The sequence below is a fragment of the Xiphophorus maculatus genome, chromosome 7 (genome assembly GCF_002775205.1).
Source record: "Xiphophorus maculatus strain JP 163 A chromosome 7, X_maculatus-5.0-male, whole genome shotgun sequence".
In the NCBI taxonomy this organism is placed as follows: domain Eukaryota; kingdom Metazoa; phylum Chordata; class Actinopteri; order Cyprinodontiformes; family Poeciliidae; genus Xiphophorus; species Xiphophorus maculatus.
Genome location: NC_036449.1, coordinates 20,605,541 through 20,622,103, shown reverse-complemented (window position 1 = coordinate 20,622,103; position 16,563 = coordinate 20,605,541). Strand labels below are relative to the sequence as shown.

The window sequence follows — 16,563 nt, the reverse complement described above, 5'->3', positions numbered from 1 at the left end:
TGTACGTGGGCTATCCAGTTCTATGGTAGATTTTCTCCCTCTGTCTTCTCTGAATACAGCTCCTCCTTTATCTTCAGTATCACATTAACAAGCCGTCCACTCAGAGAATACCAAACACCCCTCATAACTTGTGTGTATGCGCACAGGAGAGTGAAAAAGGTGGAGATAATACGTATTAATTACAGGCTGTATCTGAAGAGTGCTAATGAATGCTGTGGTTAGCAGCAGCTCAAATGAGCTAATGACACAGCAGTCCATTTACAGACACATTCTTGCTCAGAGTTGGTGGCTGATTCATATCTTTTTTCCTTTGGGTGGAACATACAGAGTTATTCTTTTGACTCTAATTTTTTTCATTGACATTGTTTCTTTAATAGGGTCGAAGATAAGTTAAATATGTGAATTTGTTGTAAACACCGTAAAAAAATACAATACTCTCATTATGGGATAGTATACATTTGGAAATTTAAGTAGATCTAGAATATTTTTTGTATAATAAATGTAAATTAACTGCTGTGGACCTCTTCTTTGTTCTGGTGCTCAGCAGCAGGTGCATGATTTTTTACTGAAGATGATGTGGTGACCTTATTAAGTTTAATGTTGAATTTGTTCTGCAAATGGTTAATATCTAAAATGTGTTTTGTTCATCACATAAGCATAAATACATTGACTTTCAAGAACTGTCAGATCTGACAGACAATTGTGGAATTACAATACCAAAGCTGTGAAAATATGAACATTGATGTGTAGGCCTCTATTCAGTCTTATAGAGCCACCATTTTCCTAATATAATGTTTATTTTATCATTTTCAACATTTATCTTTTCAGGTCCTTGTCCATGCTATAACAGAGCATGTAGAAGATGCTGGTGTCCACTCTGGCGATGCCACCTTAATGCTCCCAACCCAAACCATCAGCCAGGGAGCTCTAGAGAAAGTTAGTACATCGTTTGCTACAACATGCAATCTCTTATCGCAGGGGTTTTCAAACTGTGGGAGAGTTAACCTTTCCCTTAGAGAGCAAATAGGCAAACAACTCACCCTCCTATGTTGTGCAAACATAAGAGAGTTGTTGTACTTGATGTTCTATTCAAACATGTTTATCTGATCCTGTGGGGCTTACCTGTTTTAGCTACGCATGGCACTACATGATGTTATGCTTTAGTTGCTTTGTCATTTAAAGTGCTAAAGGTATTAATTACTTTGCTTGTGACCAAGATCATTTACCCTGTGAAAAAGCTCCTGGGGCTTGGTCATCAAACTGGGGAGTTTGTCTCAATACAATGTTGTCACCTCTTGGCAGACAACACTGTAGCAGTAGAGCATCTTTAGCCCATGGAAATCCAAACTTTGAATAATCATTTCCATACATCTTCCTTTTTTTTATTTTTGCTGGGACCAGACTCTGTCACCTTACCTACTACAGCTTTAGGTACAAAAATCTATCAGTTTTGTGTCGTGCATAGCTTTGGTAAATTTGTCTTACTGTCCACAATTACTTTTTCTGTTTATTTTTTCTTGCCTGCTGTCGCACCCCCCCTGAAGAACTACAACACTCCCTGCAGGAGGCACTCCTCACACTTTCAAAAGCCCTGTCTTAGTGTATTGCATAGTTTCTCCACTGTTATCAAGGGCTTGTTTAATTCCCAGTAATTCTAGATTAACACTTCCTGGATTAACAGGTCCTGAAGACATCGTGGAGATGTCCTGAGGTCAAATTTGGAAAACTTTGTCAAGTGAAGCTTAACACTTTTGCATCTTTGAATACAAAATATGTTTTTAAATATCTTGAAAAGAATTTCTGCTGCTGGCGTAAATGTTTTTCTTTTTACAGGATGTACAAACTTCTTGGAATACTTAATGTCATTCTGAGTATTGGCCAGTGTACAAGATGATGTCATGTAAAACCTTTTTATGCTCGCAAAAAACCCTACCAGCTTTAGTTTGATTATTTTTTTACAGAGAAGTCATTAGTCCTTGACCTTGATGAGGCTACAGAATGAGCAACACTCTTAGTGAAGTACTAAGATGAAAATATTCTCATCATCTACTTTATAGGGTACACATGTTTAACTGGTTGTAAACATAAGTAGCTAATCTTTCAGACATATGGAAGCAAGCCAGTGAATTTGGGAATCTTGATGCAGTGAATACAATTTACTGGACTTTAAAATGGACAGACAGGCTTGTCTAAGTGGTTTGGAAGTTTTCTTTAAGTCTATCTTATTCTAGATTTAAATCTACCATATTATAGATTTAAAGAAAATGGTCAGACCAACTGAAATTAACAATTGAGCTGCTCCTGTGTAGACGAAAATGACTTGCTAATGTCAAGGGCAGAGGAGATTGGGCAGATTGGTGTGAGAAAACATTTATATGAAAATCCACTTGTTACATCCAATATATACTAAATATACCGTTTCTAAGCACATGACAAAACTTAAAGCAGAACTTGGCAGTGACATTCAGATGGTAAGATCAGAATTTTCCATAAACAATAGCATTACTTTAGTGATAACCACAAAATCATCACTTTAGATCCATTAGTACCAACTAATAGTTGTATAAATGTCACAATGCTCAAATTCTCTCAAAATGGTTTCTTAAACTAGATAATGACTTAACTGTTCTCCAGCATTTTTTAATTTGATGTGATGGAATGACTGATTTGGATAGTATGTATGCAGCCAACAAATCCTGAACAATTAATTGATGTTGTCTTTTGAACTGCAACCAAAACTCTCCAAAGAAGTTTTTCAAAAATTTGTAGAATCCAGGTAAATTCTGAAGACAAAACTAACCCCGTATTTAAAAGTATAACTAATAGGGTTGTTGGTAAGTTTATAGAAAATGCGAACAAACTCAGAATAATTCTTATATTTTTAATCAGAGTAGTTGTATGTTGTATAATAATTCCACCCTGTGAAATAAATTAGCCCAATAACATAAAAAAAGACATGAAATGAATCTGTTTTCTACATGAATACAAAAACTTGTTAGAGCTCCTAGTGTGAACAAGCAGAAACTGGCTCATTATGAAATGTTAAAAAAAATGAATTTAATCAGTGCTAATAATCAGCCACACATAATCATGAAAGAGAGCTGCATGCTCATTCTAGATTTTTTTATATTTTTCTGAAAAAAATAGCCAAAATAGAGCAATATGAAGCATATGAAATTCAAACTAAGAGTCTGAAAAACCTTTGGAATTGTCACTCTCCAAAACACAATTGTTTAGGCTGCAGTTTCAGTTTTAAAACCATCCACTAGCATCTTGATATAATCTATAAGCTCTGACCACACCAGCTAATGGTGAGTTAAACACTGCAAGGCAGTGATCCTCTGAGGACCAATGACCATTTCCCCCCCATTACTTTTTTTTTTTTAAGTCTTGTGGTTTGAGGCATAAAAGCAACTATTCAATTTAATCCCTTTATAAGCTTGCAGTCACTAGGGTCATTTCTGCCACCTGCCTTCTTGTGCATCTCATAAGATTGGAGCTATTGCTGACATTGCCATTTCTGTTTTTTATGTTTGTGGCATTTTGCCAGTAGTATTGCAAATTATGTAATACAATTCTATGTGTGGTGATTCTGCAGAACCCTAATTAGACAGACCAGGTCACCAAACTACAGTCAGATTTTACTCTGGGTGTGTAATTCAAAAGAAAGCAAAAAACTAAATAAGAAATATTAGTGCTTTCTTGTTTCGCCTTTAGACCTTAAAGGTAACAGCCTGAATGAGAGCAGAAGAACATATTGTTCCTAGTTAAAGAAAAGTAAGGACCATATGAAATGACAAAATAATTGGTTTGCTAACTTTGTATTTTAAACCATAATAATAATTCACTGCAGCCTCCTTAGGCTATAGGGGAATCAAAAGTCTTTGCTTCTTATCGTGTGCTTTAGCTCAAAGTTTTGTTTTTGTTGAGTTTTTTTTCTACTCAAAATATCCCTAATTACATTTCATATGTGATGAAACTCTGAAAGACAACCTCATATTTTTTCTGAATATATGTTCTCCTTTTTGCTGCTTTCAGGTCAAAATTGCCACCCGGAAAATTGCACAAGCGTTTGAGATTTCAGGGCCCTTTAACACCCAATTTCTGGTTAAAGGCAATGATGTCATGGTAGGTGATATGTCCGCTGGTGTGATCCAATGACAGATTGACATTTTCAGATCATGCTGCAGCAAATGCAATTCACTTACAAATTGAAATCACTTCATGTTCAGAATGATTTGTCAAGCTGGAGAGATTTAATGATCAGTAATGCTTTCATCTTTGATGTTTCAGCTCCAGTGCACATACTGTACATATCCTATGTGTATGCGTTTGGGCTATAAGCATAGTATGGTCCTGAATTAATTTAGTGCAGCTCTCCAAATTTAACATCTATCCTACTGGGAAGCATGGAATAATTTCAAGCTTTAACTTTTTCTAACAAAGTTTGTGTATGTTTTGTTCTCCTTGTAGGTGATAGAGTGCAATCTGCGGGCATCACGATCATTTCCTTTTGTTTCAAAAACAATCGGTGTGGACTTTATCAACGTGGCAACAAAAGTGATGGTGGGAGAGCCTTTAAACGAGTCCCGCCTGCCTTCACTGGAGAAACCAATCATTCCTATAGACTATGTAGGAATCAAGGTAAGGAGTGAATCCTGCAAAGATTTCTTAAAGTATTCTGTACTTTGTCACTTCATAAAATGTCACATTATGAGGATTTGATAATAAATAATAATACATCAGATACTATATATAAATGTGTAAATGTTAAACTTTGCATTTACTATACATAGATGCAAAGCTTCATAAAAACACCTCGGTGTATTAGAGCAAATTCAGCCTCATTATGAAATTTAAAAGCAGCATTTAATTAGTCCTTTTAATCAGCCACTAAATCATGAAAACCAACTTTGAATGCTTATCAATTTTTCCTTGAGGAAAATTTAAATTGCACAATATGATGCATTTTAAATTCAAAGTCAAAGAGTCTGGAAAACCTTTGTTGCTACATATGTCCCACTAAAACACAACAGTTTTTTTCTGCAATCTCAGCTCAGGAACTGTCACGGTAACTCTTCCATCGATTGTCTTCCACTTGTGCTGTGTCCGGCAATGGGAACACTGTTTCTACTGGCATTGCTGATCATAAGGAGTCTTTCCCTGATTACTCACGTAGGACCCATTTGCCTTGGGTGACCCTGCCAGGGCATAAGACCCTTGACAGTGTATGTGAGGACTATTGGGACACTCAAACTCCTCTATCACTGTAGGGTGATAGAGGAAAGGATAACTCTTAAAAGAAGTAAATGCAGGGTGATCTTCAAAGAAAAGCTACAGTTTGTTGATTCAGATCAAATTGATAAAAATGTAACTATAATTAAAATAATAATCCTGCTTGTATCTTTATTAAACACTACGAAAACAACTTGTGATCACAAATAAATGATATTCATTTGGAAACTCTCATAGCATTAGAGTATTTGTCTAAGTGAAAATTGCATTTTCCCTTGTACCTCCTGATTGTACTGATAATTTATAGTTCAGAATGGACACATTGACAAGTACACACTGCAGGAACAGGCCAGTTTTATAATCATAGTTTATCCGTTGTCCTATTTGTGTCCCAGGCAGACAGTGAAGCACTCTTGGTACCCATCCAGCTTAATCAATAGCCTTAAAAAGGTTCTGTGGCAGGTCAGAATGCTCTGTTTCTAACCCTCTTTCTTTTTTTTTTTCCAAATTGCCTGCACTACATTTTACTTTGGTTAGTATGAGATACAGCTGTCATCAAATCATCAAGTGTTCCTCTGCAGAGTTAGTTGACATATTTTCAGCCACATTGCCTTTGTAGCGAGCCATGGTGGTTTTTATAGCGAGCCCTAAGTAGTAATCATCTTCAAGTGTCCCTTCATGTGTCCCATTTCACTCTGCTTTTGGTCTAAGAGGCTGTTATTTAAAGGGAAAAAGCCATGTTGACCATTGCACTTCTTTGACTTATGAAAGTCTTGTTCTTTTGGGGGGGAAAATACACTCAGGAATAGGAACTTTCCCTGCTTTAAGTGTTTCTGCCCTTGATTAGGACCAAAGCTTCCATATTACAAAGATGGGTGGGACCTTAAAAATGCTGATGATATAGGTGGGTAAATTATGTGTTAGGGTTTGGAAAGGGGATAGTTGCCCTTATAGTGAAATACAGGAATGCAGTTTTGGTTGCATAAAGTAAAATATCTTTGGATACATGGTGTGTACATGGTGTGCCCCATTTATTGCACAATCGCGGCTCAGCAGTAACAGCAGGAAACTGTAGTGGAGCTCCAGCGATCCATAGATCAGGTGGGAGAATCTGTCAACAAGACAATTGAGTTATCTACTCCACAAATCCATCCTTTAGTAAAAAATGGTGAGAGGCAGGCCCAGAGAGTCATGTTTGCTGCAAACCTAAGGGATCTTAATTTTTATGACTGACATGGAAAATGTCATGCGTACCCTAAAATCAACACTTCACGATATCCTCAACACATCACCCCTTCAGTGAATTTCAGTGATGTTTTCTTCAGCAGGGGCCAAAAGACTAGTCAGACTTAATAGGAAGATTAATTAAGATGAATTCTAAAGCTAAATAGAGAAATAAAATCCATTAGAAACGGTTCAAGACTTGAGATTGAGATCCAGGGTCACGTTTCAGCAGGAAAATCGTCACCCAAAAAGTCAGTGCTATAATAGAATGGTTTACATTAAAGCCTATTCAGGAGTTACAATGGTCCAGTCAAAGTTCAGACCTAAGGTAAATTAAAAATCTGTGGCAAGACTTGAAAAAATTTAAGGGTAAGTCCTGGGAAGTTGCAAAAGGGGACAGTTTCAATATACTGACAATGTTTTGTAATGAGCAATGTTTACAAATGAGCAACTGGGGCTCCAACCAGATTTAATGGAAGGACTGAGCCTTTCCTACTGTAATCTTCAAGTACTTGCAATTGCACCATATTACAAAGCTCTGTGGCTCTTGTCACAAATGTGATTATCGGTTTAAGGTAATAGCTGCTTTTATAAAAAAAAAAAATATTTGAACTTGCTTTAAAAGTCTATAACTATTTCGCATATCTTCTGTCTGTTCAGAATATTTTTTAGAAATGGCGGAAGATGAGTTTTTACATGTATGATGTGTTAATGGGTTCTGTGTGTTCCACTAAAACAGCTTCTACTTGATCACATAACAAAAGACCACTGCCAATTACTGCTAATTACTGCTACATCCCTCTCCATAGCTTCGATGAGGGGAGAAGTATGTACATTTTTCTTTCTGAATGGGAGTCTTGCGTTGCTTTGGTATGGGAGAGATTACTTCTCCCCAGCTGCTCTAAAGCAATTTTTTCATCAAAAATAATTTCTTAGTCTAATTACAACAGAGCTGCTGTAACAATGGTTGTAGTTTGGAACCAATCATGCAAGTACAATTCCACACCCCCACACCCTCAGACCAAAAGTTTTCAATTTCCATTCTGCACATTGGTGAGGAATATTAATAGAAGCACTAAGTTCTCCAGGTGCCTTACTAAAAAGCCTTCTAGAGTTTACACAAAGTCAGTGATACATACTTCATACTCTCAACCGAAGAGCACTTTGCTAGAAACCCCGACACAATGTATTACAGCTGTTAAACAAAAGAATTAAAATTTTTCTTTTGTTAATCACATTATGAGTACCATAACATCAGGAAGGCACTATAAACACTCTGCAATGTCTCTATTCTAAATAGCCAGAGATGTGCTTGATCAATATTTAGTCTCTCACAGCCTTCATCCTCACTGTGTCATCTCAAGGCACAAGTTATCGCCATCCCGATTGATCATTCTCGTTTGTCTGCTTTAATCCCCAATAACCCTTATGTTGCTGCCCATTTTATCTCACTCTGACATTGCGTTTTATGAAGCTTCATTCTTTTCATTTTCACTAACAAGTCCCTGTTGTGTGACTTCAATCTATTTATACATTTGACAGGTTAAATGATTTGATCTTCTAAACAGAAACTTAAAAGAAAACTGTATAAAAAGTAAACCTGGACTTCATTACTTTACGAACCCTCTGTGTGCTATTGCTTTGTCTCCAAGTTTTCAATAGTTATTTAGAATTAAAAACAAACATTCAGTTAAAAGTATGCAACATTTGCTTTTTTAATGAAACAATGAACTGGTTTTACATTTGGCAGCCTTAGCAAATAAAACTTGAACTTAGCCACGTTGTAAAATAACAGTTTTTTTGATTGATAATTTGTCGGTCATTAATGAACCTTTTGTTGTTACATGATTTCACACTGGCAAATCATCAACAGTCTCAACAAACAGGGATTTAAAGTACATTTCTGTAATCTCCTCATACTATACTGTAAAAAGAAATCTGGCTTTGTGACTTCAACAATCCATGTTAATTTGGTGAAGAGCCTGAATCACACATTATCCAGTCAACTAGTCCAAGATGGGTCTTCAGAACCACAATCAGTGGAAGTAGGTCTACATGCTGTTGTGAAGTAATTCATGTTACTGATTTACTCTGTTTTACTTTTGCATTTTAAACTTTAAATAGTTTTAGTTGCAAATAAAATCAATAAAAGGTATTTAGAATAAAAATTGTGCAGATTTGGATTTAAAACTATCCAATCAAAAATTATATTTTCTATAAAATATTATATTTAACTTGACATGAAATGGACATCTGTGAAAAGATACATTGTAAAAGGAGTATCTGATTTGAATAAAATTATTTGTATGATTTTCAATGGAATGTTAAAAATTGTTTATGTGCTTCTCAAATAATATTTATTAGAATTCAAGCAATGAGTCAATAACTTCTGATCATTTTTTGTTTCTACATGTATTTTGATGATTTATCTTGGTGATGAGCTTCAAGCCATTAGGGTTTGAAAGCCTCCTTTCAATCACCTTCATCTATAGCTTCCTCCACCTATTCTCCATCATATTTAAGTGAAACATATTAATATGTGTACCAATGAGAACATTTAAAATGCCTACTTTAAATCTAGGTTGCATGTTGTCTCTCGTCCAATGACTGCTGGAGGTAGGCATGTGACCACCACTCTGCCATGCTACCCCCTTCCCTCACACAAACACCCAGCAACCCAAGGACAACTGGATACAGACAATGGATAGATGAACTTTAACCTTAAATTTACCTTGCGTATTAACCTTACCTGATACTATTTAGAAAATAAATATGAAATGAGAAAGAACCTCTCAAAAATTATTTACTGTGAATTTAAATTGTTTGGGAGATGACATTTGAGTATTTTTATGGTTGTATATTATTATAATTATGTGAAAAAAACAGGATTAAAATGTCATGCCTTTATATTTCTCATATTTATTAGCACAAATGGAAGCATAGGAAATTTTCATTTAGTGCGAGTATTGAGAGATTTGAACTGCTACCACTCCTACCTCCAACATGCATTGAACAATAATGCTCTGTTCATTAGCACATCTGGTGTCCCATGATAACATTGTGCATTCTTTGAAGCCTCTCGGTAATGCTCAGGAGAGGGCAGTCAGCATGGAATTGGGGAATTAGGAAGCCCTGCTTATATGTGCTGGTATGACTTGATGTTTTGGTTTAGAAGTCTTGGTTATTGTGACAGAAAATCTTGTAATTTCCTAAGTGCATATTTGTTACCGAAGCACAATTTAAAAAGTAAGAAAACTTTCACTCAAACTGGCATGACAGATGCAAGACTCATTGCTCTGACTGGTCCTCGGACTTTTGTTTCTGCATGTGTTTTTGTACATTTGCACTTTCACATTTTTACTAAAGGATTTTTTTTTGTTATTTTAATGGCTGAGAAGAACCTCCTGTAAATTTGGTTCCTAGGTTATTGTGATGGTTAGCTAGTTAGGATGGTTATATATGTCCTTTTGTCAACCTTTTTCACTTTCATTTGCTGTTAAGCTTTAAAAGAAAGTTCACTCTCATTGTTATTCCCTCTGTACATGTTCATCCCCCTGTTTCATTTTCTTTCTTCGTTACATGCCCGCCTGTCTCTGACTCTTTAAACAAAGGCATGATAAGCTGTTCTGGTTCCCTGTGTGCATTCCCTTTGCTTTTCTTTGCCTCTTCTTACATTAGCATGCTAACATTACATTTACTGATTAGATAGCCTGCTTCAAGGATGGATCTCCCCCAGTGGCCCTTGTGTGTGTGTGTCCATCTATCCCTCCCTCTTTGTGTGTGTGTGTGTGGGTGAGGGGGTGTGTATGTAAATGGACACTTAAATCACACAACTCCACACCACCTTTTGCTCTCTTCAAGGTAATAAGGGTTCTGCAATTTTTAAATGAAGAATAAGAATGGCTTCCCAAATGACATTCGACTTTTCCTACTTTTTTTGTATAATACAATAGCGAGTTTGCTGTCGCTTCTTTCTACACTTTTCTGTTCTTTGTGCTCCTCTTCTGATCTTATCTTCTATTGCCACAATTTTATCTTCTTCCCTTCCTTCTCTTTGTACCTCTTTCTCCTCCCTGTTCTCTTTCCTTTCCAATCTCTTTTCAATTATTCCTATTCTTCTGTTGTCTTTCTCGCTCATTCTCTTTACTTGCTTTGTTTTAATCATTCTACAGAAGTTTTTTTGTTGTATTCATTTAAAAAAAAATACTTTTAAAGTGTAGATCTCGAGTTACCTCTTCTCTACCAAACTTTTAAATTCAAATGTAGTTGGACTTTTGAACTGCGTTTAACTCTTTTCTTTTGTCCTCTTGATCCTTGCAACAATTATATGTAATCATTGCAAGATTAAACTGAAAGGTATGTTGGAAATTTCAACTTACTCCTTATATAAGCCAGCCCATGTGTTTTAAGTGTTTTAACCTATAGATCACAGAATAAATAATTGGCCCATTAGATTTGCCTTTTGACAGAGTCCTGACACTCACTTTAATCTACAACACATAAGATGCTCTTCCAAATGAGAAAGCCACACATTGTGATACTTTTAAAGTTACATTGCTACAATACCACACACTTCAACCTCCAGCAATTAACACAGCAAGTGTCAAGTAGAATGAATAGATGATTTTAAAGAGCTATAAGAACTTAAAAACGGAAATTGTTTTTTTGATTTCTGAATTGTATGTTCTTGGAATGAAAATCTTAGAAAATTGCTTTTGTACTGCTCTACTTTAAGTATTCCTGCTCACCAAACTTTTTTTTTTAAGTCCACAAGCTGCTAAAAAGAACATATTTCAAAAGCAGCAATCAAGCATAACAGTGGCTCACATGCTGGGACATCCTATTTCTTCAAATTGAATGCATCTGCTTTTTCCAGGCACCAATGTTCTCTTGGCCGCGACTGAGGGATGCAGACCCTGTTCTTCGTTGTGAGATGGCTTCCACTGGAGAAGTAAGCAAGCTGCAGTTATCTAACCTGATTCTATTGTTATTCTTTTTTTTTTTTGTAAAAAAAAACATTTGTGCCTTATTGCAATGACAAATTTTAAAATCAATTATTCTAACAGTTCTGAAATGGTTGCATTTCTGTCTTAATCTAGGTAGCTTGTTTTGGACCAAACATTTATTCGGCCTTTCTGAAGGCCATCCTCTCCACAGGCTTTAAGCTGCCACAGAAGGGCATCCTGATTGGAATTCAGGTAACAATACAGCCTCCTACCTTCTTTCTGTTCTGTTCACCTCAAACAACACATCACATTCAACAAGGTGATTTCTATGCACCTTGACATACAAATCAAGGTGCGTAAACTTTGCGCAAGTGGTCTAAAACTTTTACAGCTATCAGTGCTAGCTCTACATTTTTATTTTATTTTTTTATGTATAAAAGAATTACTCATGTGTAGCTTAACTTTGACTGGATCGAAATCCTAACTAAATCTTACCATGACAGACGGTCTAAAGGTTTTGAAACATCATGAAACATCTAAGATGGTAAACAACATGATCAGTTTGAGGACAAAAACAATTTTTTCTGCTATTTTCAAGCTACAATATTTTAGGTTGATAAACCAGACACTGCAGAAGCCCTGCTGTGACTTTTAATAAATTGTAAAAGATTTTAAAGAAATGGATTCAGCCTGCATGGTGGAGCAGTTGGTAGCATTGTTGCCCTACAGGAAGAAGATCCTGGATTTGAATCAAAGCCTGTGGTCAGAAAACTGAGAAGCTTACAGGCATCCTCATTTAAAGCATCACATAATTTTTGCGTGAATTTTTAATTGCTTTGAAATACTTTGAAAGCAAGAAGTATTATTTCAAATAAACATTGGAAATTGTTTGATGCTGGTTAAATCAAGCAACACAGGAGCTTCAGAAGCCTCTTTGTAATTATGATAAATTAAAAGATGTTGAAGATAAGTCAGGTTTATTTTTATTCTGAACAATCCAAAAAATAAAAAAATAATTAAAAATACTCTTCAATTTGACACCTATCACAGTGACCACTATTAGAATGCTACAACAGGCTGTGGTGAAAAGGTTCACCATCTGATGTCTATATTACAAAAATCAAACACACTCATTCACAGAGGATTTATTACATAGTAAGAGCTGCACTTTTGACTTATTGACTGTCGATTCTTGCTCAGTGCAACCATTCACAACCTATGAACAGATACATTTGGCTGCTAGTGTCTTTAAATGGCATGCACAGACAGAATGTGTAATGTTACCACAAAAATTAATTGACTTATATTCTTTTTTTATTTCATCTTTATTTATACAGGTAAGTCTCATTAAGAGAGAAGGTCACATTTTTAGTAGTGCCATTATGTCATCTTTCAAAGGACAATATTAATAATATAATCCAGATCTACACTTACTGGATTACTTTTACCATGATTACATGAGTATCAGTTCACAAACATTAGTTCTATAAAGTTCCCTTGAAATCAGCATGAATAGGAACTGATGTTCAATATTTAATCAACAGATTTTTGGTAAAGCAAAAGTATTCTTTGCAATACTTTTAAATCATGTTTTGATTGTTTTTTAAGTAAATAATAATAACATTTGTGATATAAAATATACAAGGCACTTCAGTGTGAAGAATGAAGCAGTATGTAAGTGTTAAGAGTTAAGGATGAAAAACTTGTGATTATTAGAAGGTCAGTGTTAATGTTCTTCCCTACAATTCTTATGCATTAAACTATCTTCTTTTTTCTTGTTGAAAATCTTCATTTTAAAAAAAATATCTGGTCTTTCCTTGCAGCAATCTTTCCGACCGAATTTCCTTGCCACGGCACATCAGCTGAAAGAAGAAGGCTTCAAGGTGAGACCTGACAGTTTGTATAAAACACAGCTAACAAGACATTTGCGGAAAACCAGACATTACTTTACAGATGGAACACTAGTTGATTAGGAGATTAGTAAAATAAACAAAAGAAAAATTGAATAAAAAAGATAATTTTGCTGAATTTTCCACCCAGCTCTATGCTACTGAAGCCACCTCAGCCTGGTTGTGTGCCAATGATGTACCTGCCATTCCAGTAGCTTGGCCATCTGAAAAAGAAGGAAACACAACATTGCCCAGTATAAAAAGGTTGGACATATTTACTTTACATATAATGGCATTATTACAGCAATACATATGTGTGTCTCCCATCTCTAAAATACATTTTTTAAAGTTAAACCTTTAACTTAGATAATATACACATTCAGTGGGCAAAAATCAAAGAAGTATTTGTTTTTAACAAAATTAAAGGTGGTAAAATTATTGGTTGTCCTGATGGCAATACTTGCCATTTCCTGTATTGCCAACTGAGCAACACTTTGTTGCCACCTATGACATTTCTCTAGGTTTAAATAAACCTAGAGAATTGGAGCACTGTCATTGCCCTTTGAAGGGCAGCAGAATTTTATATAAACTCTCCTGGTATTTCAAATAGTTTATGATGCCATGCACTGCTACAGCCTTCCAAGGACTTTTGGAAGACAAACCAGTCCACAGTATTGTAATGTAAATATGGCATCCTCTACCATACTTAACAGAAACATAAATACATAGAAGTACATATAATTTCTCACTGGTTATCAAATTATTTAACTATTTTGTCAGTAATAACATTTGATCCATACTATCAGGGTAAAAAAAAAACCTGACACTATTGAGACCCTAAAAGTACTTTTAGTCTTTTTAGTGTTTTACTTTTGGCTCACTCACTTCGCTTCTCCTCCCAAACATTAGGAGTTGCCTCTGAAAAACTGTACTTTTCTAATTCATTAATGACATGAGAAGAGTTCTTAGGGAAATTATTCAATCTTTTAGTTTGACATTAGAATAGATCAGATCTTACCCGTGGAAACACTTAGAAACTGACAGTCCATCGAAACAAAGCCTTCCATCATACAAATGATACCAATGTATCATCACTCGTGTGCATGTCCATAAAGAACAAATTAGTTCAAATAACATCTCTCATCTATGAATACTATTCACTGCACTTTTATTAACTAACTTTGTCTGAAAGCTCTGCACAATCAGTCTTTTAAGTGTTTAAAATTTTTCTTCTTTTGTTACTGAGAGATTTTGTATCAATTTGTAGATTGATCAGTCAGGGTCATATTGACCTGGTTGTGAACTTGCCCAATAACAACACGCGACATCTGAAGGATAACTTCCTGATCCGCAGAATGGCTGTTGATCATGGTGTTCCCCTCATTACAAATTATCAGGTCAGTTAAAGCGATGTCACCAGAGAAGGGAAATTATTTCATTTAACTTACTTTGTGTGATGGTTTTCAAGAAAATGCTCATTTTCTGTTCCATAGGTGGTCAAGTTGTTTGCTGAAGCTATTCGTTATGCAGGCGATCTTGATACAACAAGCCTCTTCCATTACCGACAGAAGGAAAGCCAACCAAAAGGAGCCAGTCAGCAAGGATAGAGCCTCCTTCCTTTGTGTGCATCATTGATTTAGCTATAAAAAAGGCTTCGGTGAGATCGTTCCCAATATAACGAGGCTACAGAAACCCAAAATGCATACATTTGAATAAAATAAAACCAGGATCAGATAAGTTCTTTAAAACATAAAACTATACAGTACTAAATCTGGTCAGTTGGATTCTATAAATACTTCACAGGATGCATGAATGAAAATATTTAGAAACATCCTCAAATAGAACAGGCTTTCACCAAGAAAGCCCATTATAACATTTACATTGTGCATTTGTTACTCTGACATAAATTGATAGTGGGGCAAATGTTTTCCTGATATTTCTCAGAAGCCATCAATTTTTCAAAAAAGTCAAATGTCATGGTTGATTAGAGTTATGATTCATTGTTCAGAGGTAAAACATGGCAACCAAAATATTGGTAGATTTTCAATGGCTGTTAATTAACTTGGTATAAATTCTTATTCATTAGAGAAAATTGACAAATCTGTAGTCCTGGAGAATATTACTTAAAAAATACTAATAATAACCACTCAAGTCTTAATGATTCACGTTTTTCTGAACTACTCAATTAAGCATGTTTCTTTTTAAGACTTAATTTAGCTTCCAATTGACATCTTGTTTATGATTTTTTTTGTGTGAGATGATACAATTACTGTAGATAAGCTAGCTGTGTGTGCATGTTTTTTATTATGATTATTTTATCCTAATACAATTAAGTATAGGAAGATAATTTACATTTTAAGGACTTCAAGTGGGACATTCTAGCCCATTGATTTGAATTTGAGGACAAATACTCTGATTAAATATTTAGATGTGGTTTGTGTATAGAATTTATTTTATTTTTGTTTTATTTATGAAATTACCTTTTATGTAAAGAAAACTCAATACATTTAAATTGCCACAAATAAGCAATGATACCTGAGTTATTAATTAATTTGTTTGTTTTCTTCACTGTTTGTGTGTTTGACCACAAAATTATTTCTCATGTTCTCAAATTTCCATCTTTAAAACTGAGACTGTTTTGGAGAAAATGAATATGGATTAAAACTTGATTACTTTCCCTCCTACCCTATTTTGTGTCTGTTTTAAATAGTTCTTTTTTTTCTTCCTCTTCTTCATAATTGTCAAAATTATCATAAAAAACTGGTTGCTCTTGAAAATGAGACCTTGTGTCAGATCTGCTTGTATTATATATATATATATATATATATAGAGAGAGAGAGAGAGAGAGAGAGAGAGAGAGAGAGAGAGAGAGAGAGAGAGAGAGAGAGAGAGAGAGAGAGAGAGAGAGAGAGAGAGAGAGAGAGAGAGAGAGAGAGAGAGAGAGAGAGAGAGAGAGAGAGAGAGAGAGAGAGAGAGAGAGAGAGAGAGAGAGAGAGAGAGAGAGAGAGAGATTTATATATATATATATATATATAGGAGAGAGAGAGAACAATTTCTCATCTTGTATGTCCGTCTTCAATCCAATTTTGAATATTTAAACTTCAGCCATAGACACCTCTGCTACATATAAGACATTTTTGATTTTATATTTACCTATACATTTACAGATGTAGGGATGCCAATTAAAATTCCCTTTTTCTTTCACTAGAAAGAACTGGAAGCGTGTTTTTAAAAAGGATCACATTATTTGCCATCTTTGACCATTTTGT

General features: G+C 35.1%; 1 protein-coding gene across 1 annotated transcript in view; it reads left to right on the top strand.

Annotated features, from left to right (window-relative positions):
- cps1 (carbamoyl-phosphate synthase 1) overlaps nucleotides 1-15,971 on the top strand; it is a 55,977-nt gene extending 40,006 nt beyond the window's left edge. Inside the window, exons 30-38 of the mRNA XM_023336427.1 lie at nucleotides 829-936; nucleotides 4,039-4,128; nucleotides 4,474-4,644; nucleotides 11,336-11,410; nucleotides 11,559-11,657; nucleotides 13,229-13,288; nucleotides 13,446-13,558; nucleotides 14,562-14,691; nucleotides 14,788-15,971. Coding sequence (XP_023192195.1) covers nucleotides 829-936; nucleotides 4,039-4,128; nucleotides 4,474-4,644; nucleotides 11,336-11,410; nucleotides 11,559-11,657; nucleotides 13,229-13,288; nucleotides 13,446-13,558; nucleotides 14,562-14,691; nucleotides 14,788-14,901 — 960 coding nt within the window. The 3' untranslated portion in view covers nucleotides 14,902-15,971. The remainder of the gene's footprint in view (nucleotides 1-828; nucleotides 937-4,038; nucleotides 4,129-4,473; nucleotides 4,645-11,335; nucleotides 11,411-11,558; nucleotides 11,658-13,228; nucleotides 13,289-13,445; nucleotides 13,559-14,561; nucleotides 14,692-14,787) is intronic.
- The last annotated feature ends 592 nt before the right edge of the window (nucleotides 15,972-16,563 follow it).